Consider the following 22,312-nt stretch of genomic DNA (forward strand, 5'->3'; position numbering starts at 1 on the left):
TAGAACTTTCTAATCTATTCTGCTACATGTAATTTTTAAATGATATATTAAATAGATTTCAAAATTCTATTTTTCATTTTATTTTATTTAGTTTTGATAGGGTATTGCTGTTTTGCCCAGGCTGGAGTATGGTAGCACAATCATGACTCACTACAAAGTTTGCCTCCCAGGCTCAAGTTATCCTCACACTTCAGGTTGCATAGCCAACATTACTGGCGCACACTACCACGCCCACTTAATTTTTGTATTTGTTTGTAGAGTTGAGGTTTTGCCATGTTACCCAGGCTGGTCTTGAACTCTTGGGCTCAAGCGATCTGCCTGCCTCAGCCTCTCAAAGGATTAGAGGCATGAGCCACTGTGCCCAGCCAGAACTCCATTTTCAATACACATTTATTTACACATTCTGTTCCATTAAGAATAGAAAGTTATTGAAAATATTTCAAGAAAATTACATCCTGGCCTGGCGCAGTGGCTCAAGCCTGTAATCCCAGCACTTTGGGAGGCTGAGGTGGGCGGATCACAACGTCAGGAGATAGAGACCATCCTGGCCAACACGGCGAAACCCCGTCTCTACTAAAAAAAATACAAAAAATTAACCCGGCGTGGTGGCAGGCACCTGTAGTCCCAGCTACTCGGGAGGCTAAGGCAGGAGAGTGGCGTGAATCTGGGAGGCGGAGCTTGCAGTGAGCTGAGATCACGCCACTGCACTCCAGCCTGGGCGACAGAGCAAGACTCTGTCTCCCAAAAAAAAAAAAAAAAAAAAAATTCATCCTGATACATAATACATTCTGGCTTTTCGAGGACATTTAGTTTTAAAAGTGGCTCTTATTTTCTTCACCTTTTTTCCTATGTATCACTTTCCAGGGGATATAAAACAGGTAAGTGCCTATTTCTAGTTGTGTTATTTTTCCATTTGTCTCTGAATATACAAGAAATTTTAAAATCTTTAAAATTTTTTATGTGGCCATTATTTACCAAACCAAGCAGGGAGGTGACCAAAACATCTGAAGGAAAGAAAACATGTGGATATGCATTTGATCATAAATTTTAAGCAATATAAGCCTATATCTGTAAGTATACCTTTGTCAATAAAGATGAGCACTGGAAGATACATCTTTCTTTTGGGTCATAACTTACACTTAATCTAGTATCTGAGTGTACATAAATATGTAAGGCAAATTAGTGAGAGGCACAGTCCTGGCAATTTGCATGCATTAATTTGTAAGGTGTGGGGCTGTGTGAAGGAAGACACTGAGTGTCTGTAGAAAAAGGAGAAGGGCTGGATACAAAACATATGTTTCAAATCTTGTTTCCTCACTTTCCAGTTCCCAAGGACTCTTGGGATATAGAGAAATTCTGAAGGGATTGCTTTTATAACTGACTATGAAACCATGAGGCATAAGGAGTACTCCTTGAATAGCCAAGCAAAACCCAAGACAGCCAAGAACACTTTTCCTTTCTAAGTGGAACACAGCTTTTTACTCTTGCCTCTATATGGCACTCAAAGCAATCATTCTAACACACAAATCTAATCACATTTCTCCCCATGCTTACAACTATTACATTTCTAATTATTTTACAGAAAAGTCCAAATCTTTAATACGGCTTACAAGGATTTTCATGAGCTGGACTCTGCTTATTCTACCCATAACTCTTATTCTACCCACAGTACTGTTAACAACCCACTCTTCACCCTTGTATCATCCATTCTGAACTTCTTTCAAAACTTTCAAAGGTAACATGCTTTCTTGCTGTTCCCTCTGTTTGGGGTACTCTTTACTTGATACTTATTTCCTCATCCATCAAGCCTAAGCTTAGATATTTCTGTCTCTGAGAAACCTTCTTGACTCCTCAAAAGCCAGGTTAGGAATCTCTGTGCATCTACAAAACTTTATACAAACATAGTAATTATGAATGTTTATGAAAATTTATTAAATCTTCTCTCTACTCTAAGGCAACGACACTATCTTATTCATTTGTCATATCCCTAGGTAAGATATAGTATTGGCAAATGGAAAGTTCTCAATAAAAATTTACTGGCAAGTATCCAACTAGGTGGTGACAATTTCCATACTCTGGAATCAATCTGCAGTTTGCTTTCACTATTCTTCTGTGGCAAGGACCTTCCTGAGGCATCATTTTAATGCTATTTTCTCATGCTTAGCAACTTAGGTCTTCTTTTATCTCCTCATATCCAATTGCTAGCTAAGAAGACTTATTAAGAAACAGAGTAGTAATCACTATGAAATGTACACTCAACTGTATTTGTATTAAGAACTTAAATAAAAATCTTAAAATTTATCCACTCAAAATTCAACATGTTAAAATTATTTGCTGCACAGTAAAGTTTGATTGACATTAGGTGTAGCTTACACTTGTCCAAAAAAAATGCCTTACAGAAACACAAATCTGATTTGATTATTCACTACTAATGGAGGCTTGAAAACATAAACCCCAAATGAAATAATCTAATCAATCATCTGCTTTCAGAGCCCAGCTGGATTAATCACCAAGACACATGGGAAGATACTTGACGCCTAAAGGGTAGCAGTAACTATCCACCTAGAAAAAATTCTGGCCAAAATTCCATATATAGAGTAAAGAAAGAAATGTATTCCTGACTCACAGACAACTTTTGGCTTCTGCCTGCCATTTTAGAGGCTAGGTTCTCAAGTTCTATGTAGATCTCCATCTCTAAGACGAAAGGTCCCACATTCTGGGCCTTATGCTGGTGACACTTAGGCTTATGCTAGGTTCTAGCAAATGCAAAAACCAGACAAAGAAAGAAGCCTCAAGGAGAGTTTAATACCCAGCCATTCTATTTCCATTAACCTATCCTTCAGAAACACAAGGGTGAGTACAAGTGTGTCAAGATATATGCAGAAAGACCTCTTTAGCCCTGTATGTAACAGCTTTTTTAAAATACAAAAACTTAAATGTCTATCAATAGAGAAATGGTTAAATATACTGAATTCCTATTCTTATGAATTACTACATAACCATACTAAAATAAAGCCAGGTATACCGACATGAAAAGATGTCCAGACATCCTGTTGAATTAAAAAAAAAAAGCAAAGAATATCACATAGTATGGCTCCATTTTTGATTTAAGAAAGGGAAAAGAAAAGAAAGTAATGAAGGAAAGGGAGAAAAAAAGAAAGGAAAAAACTTTGGGCTTACAGGTACAAGCACATGTTTGTATACACAGAAAAAAGTTTGGAAGACAGAACAATAATCTGTTAATCTAAACAAATGTTGGCCTCTAGGAGGGTATTTTCACTTTTTTTACTTGACATACTTTTGCACTATTCAAAATTTTCTTTTAACAATGCATACATATTACTTTTTTAAATTAAAAAGAGTATAAAGATTAAAATTAAACTCTTGTTTAAATATAAGTTTTTAAAGAAAACAACTGATTTCAACTCAGGTAAAATGTCAATTCCAAAATTACTCATCCATATTTCACATTCCTTAAATAAAAATTCAATCAATAAAATTTGAACATTTTTGACATTTCAAAAAAAATGTAAAGATACATACAAAGTTGTGTGTTGTAAGTGGAACATTCTCCAACACTTCCACATGCAATTCTTCTCCAGTAAGCCAGGAAATATCAGTGTCCCAGCCAATTGGTTTCTTCTCTCTGAAAAATGTAGACACAAGCCTTTCTTGGTTATTACACCTAAAAATATTCATATACCTCATGCTGAAGATACAAAAATTGGTTATCGAGGGGCTAGTAACAGTGAGGGAGGTTTGGCTCCCTAGTATTCCATCGTTAGAAATTTAAATGGCAATAAATTAATTTTAAGTTTACCCCAAATAAATGTATCACTCTTGGACAAACAGCAGGGTAAAGAGATGTACTCTTTTCTTCAAGTCAGCTCCAGAAAAGACCTACAACAGCAGAAAACGGATTGTTCCTGGGGTCCCAAAAAAAAAAAAAAAAAAATTCACAGGTACGGACTTATCTATCCATTCACGGAAAAAGAGTACTCAAGAGACAGGGACAACATGCCCCCAAAATGATTTCTTTTTTTTTTTTTAAAAAGAGGATTCAAAATGTGAGGGTCTTGGAACAATGTTAGATACTTTCTGAAAGAAAAGTAGATCAACATAAAATGTTAATTTTGATATACTTTTGTGAAACTATGAATTTGTATTAAAAATGGGAGGGGGGTAAGAGTCCATTATCCAAATAAATCACACTCTGAATGGTTCAAAAATTGTAAGAATCTTAAATTCCAAATAAAATTATTTGATCAAAGTAACAAACACTACAGTCATATAAAATTATTTAATTTAACTCCTCATATGGCCTACAAAATTTCTTCAGGCTCAATATTAATTTAATACTTTTTCTTAAAGTAGACTTTAAATTCCCTAGGTTTGGGTAAAGATCCTAAGAAAACTTCAAAATTTAATGTGTGATTTTCTTTTTAAACAAAATTTCACGTCACATACAAACCATACCCATCCTGAATTCTGTAAACAGCACAGCACTCTGGGATTAGACCTCTCATCATCAGTGCTTTCTTTAGACTGTCTCGGACTGTAACTCCACACCTTGCAGGTACCTATGGTATCATAAATATATTGATAAGAGGTAAAGGGAGCAAATTACATTTTTTCATATCATTAAAAAAATTTAGTAATTCACCTTTAAAAAGTCAAATGGGTCACTAGGTCAGACACAACACCATTTCTACAGCTAACTTAATACTAAAGGGAAATTATAACCCAAATATGTGTTATTATTCACCAACTTAAAGCAAAATTAATTTTCATTAAAATTATGAAATTTTTAAACACATAAAAACAAAAAATAACAGTATCTGCTACAATACACCCACCAACACAGTATATCCATCACTGAGAAATAACAGATGTCAATATTAAAAGCAAAATCAATTTTGATCCAATATTGTTCAGAACTGAAAACCATATAACCCGTCAATCACACTGACTGTCCTTAAGAGACATCTTACTGGCCCTAAACATAGCGGGAAGAAAAAAATTTAATGTGTATACTTGATATTTGTTGTTTGGTGGCCCTGTTTCCTCTGGGAATATTCTCTTCTCTAAAAATCCACATAGTACTAGAAAAGCTATCAATCAAGGGTCACAACTTCTATGTCACTACAGATGACAGAAGCTGGCTAATCAGTTTCCCATACCCCTGGCAAGAGCAACTGGTCCAGGGCTATATATACGACCCAAACAGCAGCTGAGTTCTTCCCTAAATTGATACATGGACACTGATTGAGAAAAGTCCTTGTTTCTACTGTAGTTTTGTAGATTTGTAGAAGATACAAATTTGGAGCCCTCAGTGGACATACTCTCCACACACTGAGAAAATCTGTTACAGAATGAAGCTAACATACAAAGAAGCAGAGATTACATGGGAAAGGGGGGAGGGAAGGGGAAAGGGAAAAAGAAAGTAATCTTTCTGTATATTTAAAGTTATCCATATCTCTAGCCTTTGCCTTGCCTCATCCCCCACAGGCAAATCTGAATAAGTTGGAACTGAAGGTGTAAAGTGAGGCAGTGTAAGTACAGAGGATACAGTTTTTATTGGGAGGAGGTGTAAGAAGAATGGGAAGTATTAGTTTGTAACAATAAGTTCCATTTGTTTAAATTAAGGTGCTTAGCAAACCAAAAGTTTCCAAAGAAACTGGGAATATTTATGCTAGAGGGGAAAAAATGGGGGTAAAGGTAAATATAAGACAGCTGAATTCAAATAATATATTGAAGGGGGAAGAGTCCAGAAAGTCCAATTAGGATCTACGACCAGAAATAACAGGATGCAGCAGGTAGTGCAATATAAGCAATATAACCATTAAAACTATCCAGGTTGGGTGCGGTGGCTGACACCTGTAATCCCAACACTTTGCGAGGCTGAGGTGAGCGGATCATTTGAGGTCAGGAGTTCGAGACCAGCTTGGCCAACATGGTGAAACATTATCTCTACAAAAAAACATAAAAAGTAGCAAGGCGTAGTGGCGGGTGCCTATAATCCCAGCTACTCAGGTGGCTGAGGCACGATAATCACTTGAACCCAGGAGGCGGAAGTTGCGGCGAGCCAAAATCGTACCACTGCATTCCACCCTGGGTGACAGAGTGAGACATTACCACAAACAAACAAAACCTAAACTTTTACCTATCCAGCAAGGTAAAAGTTTGTCGCGAGGGAGTGGGCTTATCATTGTAAATATTAAAGAGGAGACTGGATTGGTACAGTTGATCCTCATTGCTTGTGGAGTCCATACTTGCAAATTTCTCTACTTGCTAAAATTTATTTGTAACTCTAAAGTCAATACTCGCAGTGCTTTCATAGGCATGCACAGAGCAGTGAGATATTTGAGTCATCTAACGCATGCATCTCTCCAACTGAGGTCGAACAGCGAATCTCTTGCCTTCTTGTTTCAATTTTCATACTATAAACAAGTATCCTGGGCAGAGCTTATTTGGTGCCACTTTTTTCTCACTTTTGTGCTTTTTGTTGATGATTCTACTGTTTAAAATAATCTCTAAGCATAGTGCTCAAGTGCTGTTTAGGGCTGGTAAGCATAAGAAGGCTGTAATGTCCCTGGCAGACTAAGTACATGTGTTAGGCCAGCTTCCTTCGGGCATGAGGTATAGTAATGTCAGCCATGAGTTCAATGTTAATGAATCAACAATATGTCTTTAAACAGAAACACACACAAAACAAGGTTATGTATTGACTGACTGATGAAAATGTGACTAGAGGCTGGTAGGAACCTAACTGTATTTTCAATTTGAGGGATTTGGGGTCTGATCAAGGAAAAAGATATGACCACGAGGTGGCAGTAGCATACATAGCTTTAATGGGTGACACTGACAGGTCTACATGCAGAGGATGTCCTTAAAGCATGCTGTCCAGAGGCTAAGGCAGAATGGCCACTACCCAAACAGGACTGGCCAGAAGCTGAGGCGGAGTGGCTATCGTCCAGAAGAGGAGGGGTAGGGGACTCTCAGGGGAGAGGTGAATAGGAGAGGGAGCTCATATGTCTAGCTGACAATGCTAGACAACCCAGGAGGGAGTCTATGTATCGAAGAGCTCCAAAGGGCAACAGCAGCTTGGAATCTTTACAGCCCTGGGATTTGATCTTATCTATATCTAATAGATGTTGAGTACAAAATAGTTTTGTGGGGACTGCAAAGTAGTTTTGTGGGAACTGCAAAGTAGGCAGGCTCTCAGTGGCTAAAAATCTGCTTATCAGGATTATGTTTAAAACAATTAGATGTACAAAAAATTTAGTTTGCTGCAAGCACACTTTTAAGCCAATAGGTCTCAACCTTTTGTAATGGAAGAAACAATCTAGAGGCCAATATACAGAGAGTTTTTTATTTTTTTTTTCTCATTTAAATAATAATAATCCTTGTATTTCCCCTAGGAGCAAGGTTCAGTGTTCACTAACTGTTTGTAGTGAATTTATAGAACATAACTACTACAAACAATGAGAACTGGTTGTAACCTTTCAGAAATAATGAACTGAAGTAAAAGCTCACTTTTCCTTGTGACACTCATCTTCTGCCTAATGCCAAAATTTCCTGACTGGTGACCGATTTTTGGTTTTAAACCCCATCCAATGTATCCTATCTTACGTTACCATAGAAATCTTTCTGAAGAAGACATTCTTTTTTTCTTTTTCATCTGTTTTTTTTACTTTTAAGAAGGGATTCTTAACTTTTGCGCATGCATGTGCATGCACACCCATGTGTGTGTGTGTGTGTGTGTGTGTGTGTGTGTGTGTGTGTGTGGGTGGGAGGAGGAGAAAGACTTCTGAGAAACTAATGAAAGCCTCAAATGTGCTCTCTGAAACAAAATTTCATAGGGTTTGTGCAATCTGAAGCCCATGCTGAGTGCACTGAACTCAGCATTTAACCCATTCTAAAATATACTCTTACATTTCACTAGTCTGCTTAAAATTTTCCCATTATTTATGAGACAAAATTCAAATTCCATAATGTTTCATAAAAGGCCACCAACGACTTAGAGCTATCTATCCTTCAGCCTCTTTGGTAATTTCCCTCAGGCACTCCAGGAATGCACTTCAAATATGGCTATGCTCCCTCACGCTTCTCTACATATGCTGATCCTAAGTTGTATATATATTTCATCAACAGGCAAAAATTTGGTTTTCTGCTCTATTGCCAAGGCAAGCCATCTATCAGTCCTTCTTAATTCCACTTTTGTAGGCTGAATTTTTACACCATTTGTTCTTTCATGAGAGTACCTGTGCAACAGATGAAGACATCAATGGAACAAAACAGAAAGTCCAAAGTAGACCCTAACACATCAAGGAAGTGTGAATAAGATAAAGGCAACATCTGAAATGGGGTAAAGATGAACTTTTAAATAATTGATGCTGGGACAACTGGAACTAATCTAGAAAAAAAGGTTCATCCATACTTCATATTGTATACCAGAATAAACTACAAATAGATCAAATATTTAAATGCTGGAAGGAGGAAGGGTAGGAGAGTGAAACAAACCATAAAAGAACTAGAAGAAAGCATGGCACCTTCAAATCTTCAAATGAAAAAGGCTTTTACAACTCTGATGCAAAATCTACAAGTCATAAAGGGAAAAAATATTAAATTCACCTACATAAAACTAAAAAAAACCTTTTGGATGGCAAAACAAACACATTAAAAGTGAAGTAAAAAGAGTACAAACGATGAAAAATACATTTGCAACTCATTTAGCAGGTATGTTAGCTTCCTGATACACAAAGAGCTCCTGAAAAATTGCGATGAAGACCAATAACACAAGGGAAAAAGGGAAAAAGATATGAGAGGTCATAGAAAGAGAAGTAGAAATGGCCTTCATACATATGAAAATGTATTCACTCTCAGAGGAAAGCAAATCCAAATTTGTGAAGATATTTTTCATTTATCAGATTGGAAAAATCCAAAAATTTGATAACATTCTACTGGTACGAAGCTATAGGTAAACAGACATCTCATAATTAAGCAAGACCCATGAAGCAAAATTTGTATCTATCAAAGTCACAAATGCAAATTTCTCTTTGACCTACTCAAGCCTACTTCTGGGAATCTATCTCACACATATGCCTGCAATATATAAGAATAATGTATTTGCAACATTATTCACTACAGTACTAATTGTACATTAAAAGTCCAGAAAGAACCTGAATGTTCATAAACACATCACTGGTTAAATAAACTATAGTACATCTATACAATGGAACTGTCTGTAGTTACAGATACAAAAAAAAATTATGTATGGAAACAAAATTTCCACAATGGCCTACATAAACATTAAAAACAAAATACAGAATGATATATACAGTATATCTTATGTATGAAGAGTGGGGAAATAAATGCATTTGTATTTATGTCTATATTTTTAAAACCATGAAAATTCATACAGGCAGGTGTGTGTGCGCGTGCATGCACACACACACACACACACACACACACACACACACCTCCTTAAGGTGCAGAGAAAATTGGATGTATATTTAGGCTGGGGTTAAAACAAGATTTCTTTACATAAATACCATATGCAAGTACAACCTGTGAAAGGGAGGGGACGTTGTCTCATATTTTAAGACGAGGAAAACTAAAAAGAGGTATTTTTGTAATAAACTAGGTTTATGCCTTTCCTCCAAAATCTAAAATTAAATATCTTTGATTAGCTCGTCAGAGCAATAATTTTTCTCTTAAAAAAATAAAAAAGCATCTTACCTTAAAAAGGAGCCAGAGTCAATGGAATCATGTGAATATTTGCCAAGGAAACTTTAGACCAAAACAAAATTCATGAGTCCAAACTTTCACATGTCAATTTTTAAAGTGAATTGAAATTATCTTTTGTTAATGAGCTCACGATGATTCACATACTACTCTACTTTTGTGTATGTTTAAACTTTTCCATAGTTGGCTGGACGTGGTGGCTCATGCCTGTAATCCCAGCATTTTGGGAGGCCAAGGCAGGCAGATCACCTGAGGTCTGGAGTTCGAGACCAGCCTGGCCAACATGGTGAAACCCCATCTCTATTAATACAATAATTAGCCAGGCATGGTGGCAGGCTCCTGTCATCCTGGCTACTAGAGAGCCTGAGGCAGGAGAACCACTTGAACCCAGGAGGCAGAGGCTGTAGTGAGCCAAGACTGTGCCACTGCACTCCAGCCTGGGTGACAGAGTGATACTCCATCTCAAAGGGAAAACATATAAGTTTTCCATAGTTAAAAAGTCTTTTAAAAAAAATAGTTGTTCTAAAATTTAGGTGGTCATCGAAATTGTTATATGTTTAATTCTTTGAGCTAGAACATTAATTTGGTTATTTGTTTTACAGTGCAGACTATTACATGCTTTAAGTAAATTTCATGATACAGTAACATCTTAAATAAACTGGCACAGAATACACATGCCAATATACAGATTCTGAATACAAATTTAAATACAGAGCTTTCTGATTTTATGATTTAACTTAACGCCAAGTTCTTTTTTGGCACTATTATATCGATTACATTTTTTTCTTTATTTGAGATGGAGTCTTGCTCTGTTGCCCAGGCTGGAGTGCAGTGGCGCGATCTCGGCTCACTGCAACCTCTGCCTCCCAGGTTCACGCCATTCTCCTGTCTCAGACTCCCGAGTAGCTGGGACTATAGGCGTCTGCCACCACACCCGACTATTTTTTTTTTGTATTTTTAGTAGAGATGGGGTTTCACCGTGTTAGCCAGGATGGTCTCAATCTCCTGACCTCATGATCCGCCCACCTCCGCCTCCCAAAGTGCTGGGATTACAGGCATGAGCCACTGTGCCCAGCCTTTTTTTTGTTTGAGACAGGGTCTTGCTCTATCACGCAGGCTGATGCAATGATGCAACCTAGGATCACTGCAAACTCCGCCTCACAGGTTCAAGTGATTCTCATGCCTCAGCTTCCAGAGTAGCTGGGATTACAGGCATGTGTCAGCACGCCCAGCTAATTTTTTTGTATTGTTAGTAAAGACGGGGTTTTACTATGTTCGTCAGGCTGGTCTCAAACTCCTCACCTCAAGTGATCCACCTGCCTCAGCCTCCCAAAGTGCTGGGATTACAGGCATGAGTCACTGCACCTGGCCTAATTACAATATTGTTTTAAAGAAAAAAGATTGCTATGATCTGCTTATAACATGCTTTCATTAAAGTAGAAAAAGGAGGATGTCTATACCACAAAAACTTCAGAAGGTAAAAGCAATTTTAGAATTAAGCACGCCTCCTGGTCAGGCTGAATTTAACTGGCCAAGAACCAGAAACCACAGGATTTATAAAGGTGACATCTTTTACTGCTAAATTGCTGTCCCAATCAAATCAAAATAAAAATGAAAGTTAATCAATTACCTTATTAGTATTCTAAGGGGAAAAAACCCACCAAGCAACAGAGAAGCACTTTCACTGTTGGCAAAGAATAGAGTTTATTAGGAGCCAAGACTGTCCTCGATTCCATAGCTGTTTTATTGAAATTTAAACACAGTAATTTAAGTATCAACCTGAGCTAATACTGCTTCCTATAGGATTCAACCTCATCAAGTTGCTATGAAGATGAAATGAGAGTAAGTGGAAGTGTTTTTCCAAACTGTACCAATATGTAAAAAGTATTATTCTTCCTGTCTACACAGAAATTGAATGGATCACCCTCTTTTATCACTTGTAGAACTTAGTTCTGCTTTGTTGTTGCTAAAAATAAAAAGGGAGGGAAGGTCTAGCATTTACTCTAGTGATGTCCCTTTACTTTCGACATATTCCATTGAAACTATTTGTACTGGTGAAAGTTAAAGTTTCTGGTATTAGTTTTATTCCTAAACTGGCTAAAATAAGAACATATCTTTTCCTTAATCTTTCCATTCCATAAACATTTCTTGCTTGATTATAGCACAACTGGGGCATGATTTTGAAGCATCACTCAGTATTGCCCTATCTTTTCCCTTTGCCATTCCTTTACCTTGGATGCCATCAGGATTAACACCAATCAACAGACATTTGTTTACAAACCCCAGGGTATGGTAAACCCAAACACTCATTCTTTCAAAAATACTTACAGTACATTTACTCAGTATTAGACACTACTCTACTCACTGAGTAAACCAAAATAGATATAAGCTGTTCTCACAGAACTAAAATCATCCCATAGATGTTAAAATTTATTTAGTAGTTTTAGGTACTGTTTCAGACTTTTCATCAGTCAGACAACAGACCCACAGCTAGAATCATAATTAATGAAAAAAACCTGAAAGTCTTTCTTCTAAGACCTGGAACAAGACAAGGATGCCCACTTTCACCACTGTTATTCGACATACTACTGGAAGTCCTAGCTAGAGCAACTGGATAAGAGAAAAAAATAAAGAGCATCCAAATTGGAAAGAATAAGTCAAATTATCCTTGTTTGTGGATAATATGATCTTATATTTGAAAAAGTCCAAAGACTCCACCAAAAAAAAATTGTAACTGACAAATTCAGTAAAGTTGCAGGATACAAAATTAATATACAAAAGTCAGCAGCATTTCTACACGCCAACAGCAAACAATCCGAAACAAAAATCAAGAAAGTAACTCCATTTACAATAGCTACAAATAAAATACCTAGGAATAAACTTAAAAACAAAGAAGTGAAAGATTTCTACAATGAAAACTATAAAACACTGATACAAGAAATAGGAGAGAACACATGAAAAAATGGAAAGACACTGGAAGAATCAATATTGCTAAAATGTCCATACTACCCAAAGCAATCTACACATTCAATGCAATCCCTATGAAAATACCAAAGACATTCCTCACAGAAATAGAAAAATAATCCTAAACTTTATATGGAACTACCGAAGGCCCAGAATAGCCAAAGCCATTCTAAGCAAAGTGAACAAAACTGGAAGAATCACATTACCTCACTTCAAATTATACTACACAGTTATAGTAACCAAAACAGCATGGTACTGGAATAAAAACAGACATACAGACCAATGAAACAGAATAAAGAACAATGAAATAATTCCATACTTCTACAGTTAACTCATTTTTGACAAAGGTGCCAAGAACATATACTGGGGAAAGGACAGTCTCTTCAAATGATACTCCCTGTCCCAGGAATTCCACTTTCAGGTTTGTGACATCTTGTTATATGTGTACCAAGAGACTAATACAAGAATGTTCTTATTACATCACTGTTTTTTGTCATAACAAAAAAATCCGAAAATAACCTAAATGCTCATCAATGGAGAAAAACTGTGGTATATTAAGAAGCTGGAATACGTTGATAATAGCATTGAATGAAATAGATCTGTATGTATCAACATATAAATACATACACCTTGAAATCATAATTTTGAATAAAAAGGATGAGATGCTGACCATTACATACATATAGTATCATATCACCTTACAAATTAAAAAAACAAAAACACTGGCTTATGGAACACATATATATAATAAAATATAAAAATATGATTGAAGGTACCTCACACTTATCATAGTGACTGCCTTTTTGGGGACAAGATGGGATGACGGGTGTTCAGCAGAGGAATGGGACTGGCAGAGGAACCTAAATTTGTACTTCTATGTATAATATGAAGCAAATATAACAAAAAAATAGTATTTGTTCATTGTAGGCAACTAAACACAGCTGTTTAATATATTGTCCTTTATACTTTTCCATATAAGTATTTTATTTTATTTTTATTTTTGAGATGAAGTCTTGCTCTGTTGCCCAGCCTGGAGTGCAGTGGCATGATCTTGGCTCACTGCAACCTCTGCCTCCCAGGTTCAAGCAATTCTCTTGCTTCACTCTCCCGAGTAGCGGGTTTACAGGTGTGCACCACAACGTCTGGCTAATTTTTATATTTTTAGTAGAAACAGGGTTTCACCATGTTGGCCAGGCTGGTCTCAAACTCCTGACCTCAGGTGATCCGCCCGCCTTGGCCTCCCAAAGTGCTAGGATTACAGGCATGAGCCAACACGTCGGCACCGGCCAAGTATTTTAAATTTTCTAAACAAAAAGTTAAAAAACCTTATGAACAATATTTTCTAAATGTTAAACCAAAGTTACCAATTTTGAAATACCTAAAACAGGCAACTTTCTTTACAACACTATATACAACTTATAAGTATGGTTTTCATTTAGTGATATAAAAGGCCACATCCAGGGACTTGCTACTATCACATTTCTTGATATTACAATCCTTTCATTTAGTCTACCTTATTTTGAAGATAGCTTACCTAGGCTACCTTATACTGAAGACAGCTTACCTATCTTACGTAGTCTATCTTATACTGAAGATAGCTTACCTAGGAATAAAGTTAAAAACGAAGAAGATACTGAAGATAGCTTACCTATCTTCAATATTTCCCTTTTGTGTCCCTAGAGCATTCAGTTTTATTCTTGTTATCTCCACTTCTTTCTCCTGTTGTGTCATAGATCCTTGGAGAACTTGTACATCTTCCCATCTCTCGAGGAAATAATCTTGGCTACTTTCTCTTTTCTGCCCGATTTCTATTATTAGAGCATTGTTCAAAAATCTTTGTAATTTTTCTTGTCTCAGGTCATTGGTATTTAACTATGAATTGTATGTAAAACTATTTATAAAAGCAAATCCTTTCTCCACAAAGATATATAAAAGCCAACAATCACACACAAAAACGCTTCACATTACTAGGATAGAAGGGAAATGCAAATAAAACCCAAAAGGAGACACCATTTCATACCCATTAGGATGGCTACAATAAAAAAGACAAATAATAAACAAGTTTGGCAGCGATGTGAAAAAAAGAGGACCCTCATGCTCAAGGGAAAGTACAATGGTGTAGCCATTTTGAAAAACATTCTGCCAGTCTCTTAAAAGGTTACTAGAGGCATAAATAAAATCATATGTCCACACAAAACCTTGAACATGAATGTTCACAGCAGCAATGTTCATAATAGCTAAAAAGTAGAAACAACACAAATGTCCATCAGCTGATCAATGTGTAAACAAAATGTGGCATATACATCCAATGAAATATTATTGAGCCATAAGAAGGCATGAAGGACTGACACAGGGTACAATGTGGATAGAGTCTGGAAACATTATGCTAAGTAAAAGAAGTCAGTCACAAACACATATTGTATGATTTCATTTATATGAAATGCCAGAGAATAGGCAAATCTATAGAGACGGAGAGCAAATGGGTGGTTACATAGGGATGAGAGGAATGGGAAGTGACTGCTAACGGGTTTAGTGTTTCTTTTCGGGGTGAAAAAATATTTTTAAATAGATTATCACGGCCGCAGAACTTTGTGAATATACAAAAATCATTTTATACTTTAAATGGGTAAATTGTATGGCTTTTGAATTATATCTCGATACACCATTAAACAAAATTTTTTTAAAGAAATTTTCTTTTGACTTATAAACCTAAACAGGCTTAGAACACAAGTCATCTTTAGTGGTAATCAGGTGAGTCTAATATTTCTTGGTTAATTTTTTGTCATATAACACAAACAACTGTCATACAGATAAACAATATACACAGGACTCAAGTCAAATATACTTTAAGTGTTATTAGATTGGTAATACTTCAAAAAATCTGTTAACATTCTATGTTGGCCAGGATCTTGTGGGAAAAGGAAGTCTCATACACGTGTTGAGAATCAAAATCTTTTCTTATATTAAGTTATTGCAAAGTTTTCAGTGTTTATATTCTATGACCCAATAATTATTTCAAGGTATTTATCTTCCCCAGTAAAAATATTCCCGCGGTGTTTCAGGATATATGTATTTAAATATATACTGCAACATTACCTAATTATCTATCAAGAAAGAAATAGCTAAATGAGATATAACCACCCTAAACAATAATACATGAATAAATATATAATTATCCTGAACAATCATAAAAAACAGACATCCTGGCATTATGCGAAATAAGGGTATCAAGTATAAAGTAAAAGGTCAGTCCCTTTTTCTTGTCCCAGGGAATATCCCCATCCCTCTGATAACCACAATTAACAGACTTTTACAATTTATTCAAATATATCTCAAGGCCAGATGCAGTGGTTCATGCCTATAATCCCAGCACTTTCGGAGGCCACAGAGGGAGGACTGCTTGAGCCCAAGAGTTTGAGACCAGCCTGGGCAATATAGCAAGGCCCTATCTCTACAAAAACATTTAAAAATTAGGCACAGCACATGCCTATGGTCTCAGCTACTTGAGGGCTGAGATGCGAGGATCACCTGAGCCTGGGAAGTCAAGACTGCAGTTAGCTGTGATTACACCACTGCACTTCATTGTGGGCAACAGGGCAAGACTCATTCTCGAAAAATAAAATTAAAAATAAAAATCTCAAAGGACATATATGTTTATTATTTTTAGTTACTGCATATATTCCAGGATCTAGAAAATCTTTTTTCCTTTTAAGACAGGGACTCGCTCCGTTGCTTAGGCTGGAGTGCAGCAGCCTTACTGTACCTTACTGAAGCCTCAAAATCCTGGATTCTCCCCCCTCAGCCTCCCAAGTACCTGGGACTACAAACTCATGCTAGCACACCTGGCTAATTTTCTGTAGAGACAGGGTCTGGTTACATTGCCCAGGCTGGTCTTGAACTCCTGGGCTCAAGCAATCCTGCCTGGGCCTCCCAAAGTGTTGGGATTACAGGTGCAAGCCACTACACCCAGCCTTTGAATTTTTTTTTTTTTTTTTTAAAGACAGAGTCTTCCTCTGTCACCCAGGCTGGAGTGCAGTGGTGGGATCTCAGCTCATTGCAACCTCTGCCTCCCAGGTTCAAGTAATTCTCCTGCCTCAGCCTCCTGAGTAGCTGGGACCACAGGCACATGCCACCATGCCTGGCTAATTTTTTGTATTTTCAGTAGAGTCAGGGTTTCACCATGTTGGTCAGGCTGGTCTCGAACTCCTGACCTCAAGTGATCCTCCTGCCTCGACCTCCCAAAGTGCTGGCAAAAAACAACAGATGCTGGCAAAGCTGCAGAGAAAAGGGAAAGTTTATACACTGTTGGTGGGAATGCAAATTAGGTACTGCGGAAAGCAGTTTGGAAATTTCTCAAAGAACTTAAAATAGAACTACCATTCGATCTAGCAATCTCATTGCTAGGTATATATCCAAAACAAACTGAATCATTCTACAAAAAAACCACATATTTAACACAGCACTATTCACAATACCAAAGGTATGGAATCAATCTGGTTGCCCATCAATGGTGGTTTGCATAAAGAAAATGTATATACACACCATGAAATACTATGCAGCCATAAAAATGAATGAAATCATGTCTTTTGCAGCAACCTGGATGCAGCTGGAAGCCATTATCCTAAGCAAATTAACACAAGAAGAGAAAACCAAATACCAAATGTTCTCATTTCCAAGTAGGAGCTAAAGTTTGGGTACTTATGGACATAAAGACGGCAATAACAAAAACTGGAGGCTACTAGAGGGGGGAGGGCAAAGGTTGAAAAACTACTGGGTACTATGCTCAGTACTTGGATGATGGGATCAAACCTCAGCACCTTGCAATATACCCAGATAACAAAGCTGCGCATGTACCTCCTGAATCTAAAATAAAAGTTGAAAAAAAAATTAATAATTATTTCTCCCAAAGTCTATTTCATATAATATTTCCACAGTACTATCAGCTTTCTTAAAGGCTATTAAAAAAAAAAAAAACAGATTTATCTAGGTACAACCAACATATAATAAACTGCAATGATTTAGAGTACACAATTTGATATATTTTGAGATTACATATATGCCCATGCAACCATCATCACATTCAAGATAATGAACATACCCATCACTTTCTGAAAGGTTCCTTGTGCTCCTATGTAAACCTTCCATCCTGCCATAACACTGTGCCCAGGCAAATAAGAATCTGTTGTCACTATAGAAGAGTTTGCATTTTCTAGAATTTTATGTAAATTGAATTTTTAAACATGTAATCAATTTTTGTCTGACTTCTTTCACTCAGCATAATTATTTTGAGATTCATCTATGTTGTGTGCATTAGCAGTTCATTCCTTTCTACTGAGTAGTATTCCCTTTTATAGACATGGCACAATTTAACCATTCACCTGTTTATGGACATTTGGGTTATTTCCAGTTTGGGGCTATGACAAAGCAACTAAGAACATTTGTATGCAAATCTTTGAATGAACATATGCTCACTTTTCTCTTGGGTAAATACAGAGGAGTAGAAGGGCTGGGTGATATGCTAAGTGTACGTTTGACTTTCTGTGGGGGTGGACAGGGTCTTGCTCTTTCACCGAGGCTGGAGTGCAATGGTGCACATAGCACAATGTAGCTTTTAACTCCTGGGCACAAGTGATCCTCCTGCCTCAGCCTCCCAGGTAGCTAGGACTACAGATGTACACCACCACACTTGGCTTATTAAAAAAATTTTTTGTAGACATGGGGTCTCACTATGTTGCCCTGGCTGGTATGGAACTCCTGGTGGTCTCAAGTGATTCTCTCGCCTTGACCTCCCAAAGCACTGGGATTACAGGTGTGAGCCACCATGTCCAGCCTAATGTTTTACATAACTACCATATTATTATTTCACAAAACTATGGTAAAATATACCTAACATAAAGTTTAACATTTCAACCATTTTTAAGTGTACAATTTAGTGTTAAGCACATTCACAATGTTGTGCAACCAATCTCCAGAACTCTTTTCATCCTGCAAAACTAAAACTCTATAACCATTAAACAACTCTCCAGCACCCCTTCCCCCAGCTCCTGGCAAGCACCATTCTACTCTGTCTCTCTATGAGTCTGAACACTCTAGGTACTTCAATAAGTGGAATCATACAGTATTTGTCATTTTATGACTGGCTCATTTCACTTAACATAATGTCCTTGAGATTTACTCATGTTGTAGTATGTGTTAGAATGTCCTGTTTTAAGGCTGACTATTACAATGTATGTACATACCATATTTTGTTCATCCATTCCTCCATCAACAGAAATCTGGGTTGCTTCTGCCTTTGGTTACTATAGTGAATAATGCTGCTATGAACATGAGTGTATGAATATCTCTTTGAGATCCTGCTTTCAATTATTTTGGGTGTATACACAGAAGGAGAATTGCTGGATTATATGGTAATTCTATTTTCAGTTTTTTGAGGAACCTCTGTATGTTTTCCATAGCAGTTCCTCCATTTTACATTTCCACCAACAGTGCATCAGGGGTCCAATTTCTCCACACCCTTGCCAACTCTTGCTATCTTCTCTTTTGTCTGAGAGCCGACATCCTAATGGGTGTCAGGTGGTATCTCACTGTGGTTTTGATTTGCGTGTTCCTAATAATTAGCAATGTTGGGCATCTTTTCATATGCTGGTGGCCATCCAGATATCTTCATTAAAGAAATGTCTGTTCAAGTCCTCTGCCCATTTTTAAACAGGGTTGTATGCTCCTATAGGAGTTCTTTATATTTTGGATATTAACTCCTTATCAGATATATGATTTGCAAATATTTCTCCCATTCCAGGTTGGCTTTTCACTCTGTTGATTATATCATTTGATGATCATAAGTTTTAAATTCTGATACTAGTACAATTTTTCCATTTTTTCTTATGTTCCCTGGGCTTTTGGCATCGCGGCCAATAATCACTGACAAATCCAAAGCTATGATGCTTTTCTCCTATGTTTTCTTGTAAAAGTTTTATGACTTTAACTGTTATGTTCAAGTCTTTGATTCATTTTGGGTTATTCTTTTTGTACATGGTATAAGGGAAGGGTCCCACTTCCTTCTTTTGCATGTGGATATTCAGTTTCCAACACCATTTGCTGAAGAGATTCTCCTTACTTCATGAAGTGGTCTTGGGAACCTTGTCAAAGATCATTTGACCATAAATGTGAAGATTTAGCTCAGGACTCTCATCTATCTATATGCCAGTACCACTTAGTTTTGATTACTGTAACTTTGTAGTAAGTTTTGAGATCAGGAAGCATGATGCCCCCAACTTTGTACTTTCATTTTGAGACTGTTTTGGCTGTATGGGATTCCTTGAGATACTGTATGAATTTTAGGAAGGATTTTCTATTTCTGGAAACAAAACAAAACAAAACAAACAAACAAAAAAACACTGTTCGGATTTTGAAAAGGTTTCATTAAATAAAACTGCCAAATTTTATTCCAAAGTGGTTGTACCAATTAAACATTCCTATCACCAGTGTATGGAAATTCTAGTTCTTTAACATCCCCACTAACACTTGGTGTGGCCACTCTAATTTCGGCCATTCTAGGAGGCATGTAAGGGTATCATGTGCCTATTTAATCTGTATTTTCCTAATGACTAATGTTGATCATCTTCTCATGTGTTTATTACCATCCATATATCTCTTTGATGAAATTGTTCAAATCCTTTGTCCAGTTTTAATTGGATTGTTTTTTCTTTTCTTTTTTGAGACGGAGTCTCGCTCTGTTGCCCAGGCGGGAGTGCAGTGGTATAATCTCGGCTCACTGCAACCTCTGCCTCCCGAGTTCAAGCAATTTTCTGCCTCAGCCTCCCGAGCAGCTGGGGTTACAGGCACCTGCCACCATGCCCAGCTAATTTTTGTATTTTTAGTAGAGACGGGGTTTCACCATCTTGGCCAGGCTGGTCTTGAACTCCTGACCTCGTGATCCACCTGCCTCAGCCTCCCAAAGTGCTGGGATTACAGAACTGAGTCTCCACACCTGGCCATTTGTTTTCTTATTATTGAGTTTTCAGAGTTCTTTATATATTTTACATGTCCTTGATCAGATATATGGCTTGCAAAGATTATCAACCTATGGTTTTTCTTTTTATTCTCTTAACACTGTCTTTTGAAGAGCAGAAGTTTTACATTTTGATTAATCCAATAAATATGCTCATTATAGATTGTGCTTCTGGTGTCATATTTAAGAAATCTTTGCCAAACCCCAGGTCACAAAAGTTTTCTGCCGTGTTTTCTTCTGCAAATTTTAGGTTTAATTTTTACTTTTCATTCCTTCTGAGTTCAATTTCCTTTATACAGTAAACCTTCTTGGACAATTCCTTCAAGCAGAGCCTATGAAAAGTAAACTCCTTCTCTGGAAAGGACTTTATGGTGCATTTGCCCAAGTTAACCTAATTAAATTTATAGCTTAGCTTACCTCAGATATTTACAGGTACCTCTCAGTACATTGGGTATATTATTCTAGTGTCTTCTGATTTCTACAGCTGCCATAAAAAAAATTTCCCAGACTAATTATAATTATTTTCCACATAATTTTTTCCCTGAGTGCTTTTAAAAGAATATTCTTTGGTTTTATTATGTCTACACCAGATTCAAATTGTTTGTCCAACTCAGAGAGTGTGCTTCCTAAATCATTAGATTTATGTCACTTGTAAATGTTAGCCCTAATTTATTTGAATTTTTCTCTACTCATTTATTTCTATTCTTACCTTTTGGAACTCCTTTGAGACATATAATGCTCATTCCATTTTTCATATCGCTTAACCTCTCTTTTATATTTTCTATAGCTCTCTTTGCTTTCCAGAGTTCACTAATTCATTCTTTGGTTGGGTTTAATCTAGCTTTACCTTGTTCACTGAGTTTTTTAAATAAATATTTGAATTTCTATATAACATTTAAACATTTCCTCTGTAATTTGCTGTAACGAACTTGATACACTGAAATTTAACTTAAAGTGTTATCTTGCTACATCCTCAAATGAGTATCAGTATGTTCACTCTTTTTTCCTAGAGACAACTGTTTCTTTTGAACTTTCTACATTTCTTTTTTTCTATGTCATTTCAAGTTTTCCAACTCTTATTATAAAAAAATTTCAGACGGAAAATCTGAACAAATGGTACAATTAACATCCAAATTCTTTCTTAGATTCTAAGATTATCTTTTCATATTTGCTTTTTCTCTTTCTCTGCATGTTGATTTCCATCACACCATTTGAAGTTTCAAAGTAACTGACAGAGATAGAAATGAAATAGTGGTTACTTTTAGTGAACTGGAAGGGGCACAGGAGAACGTCCTAATCCAAGCAAGAATACTTCATAGATGACGAGGTTTAAATCAAGACTACCTAAAAGCTCTACTTAGTTCTTTCTTAGGAGTCTAACCCTGCTGTTTTTAAGTCTGCTAACTCACTGATGGTAGACTGTTTCCTTGCATGTCTTGTAACTTGAGATCTTGAGATCATCAGTAAAGCATTATCTTTGTGAATTCTATGAGACCTAGATGGGCCAAAGGAGGGTTTGCACTGCTTCTGTGCAGTGCCTGAGTGCTATTACCACTCAAGATCAGTTGTTATGCCCACTTCATGGCTTGAGGG

The 22,312-nt window shown here is 36.7% G+C and overlaps 1 protein-coding gene across 1 annotated transcript in view; it reads right to left on the reverse strand.

Moving 5' to 3' along the window:
* BRAF (B-Raf proto-oncogene, serine/threonine kinase) overlaps nt 1-22,312 on the reverse strand; it is a 206,708-nt gene that overhangs the window by 78,996 nt on the left and 105,400 nt on the right. The window contains exons 4-5 of the mRNA XM_011941290.1: nt 4,477-4,580; nt 3,544-3,646 (exon numbers count right to left, since the gene is read on the reverse strand). Of these exons, the coding sequence (XP_011796680.1) occupies nt 3,544-3,646; nt 4,477-4,580 (207 nt within the window). The remainder of the gene's footprint in view (nt 1-3,543; nt 3,647-4,476; nt 4,581-22,312) is intronic.

The sequence above is a fragment of the Colobus angolensis genome, unplaced genomic scaffold, assembly GCF_000951035.1.
Source record: "Colobus angolensis palliatus isolate OR3802 unplaced genomic scaffold, Cang.pa_1.0 Scaffold2, whole genome shotgun sequence".
Taxonomy (NCBI): Eukaryota; Metazoa; Chordata; class Mammalia; order Primates; family Cercopithecidae; genus Colobus; species Colobus angolensis.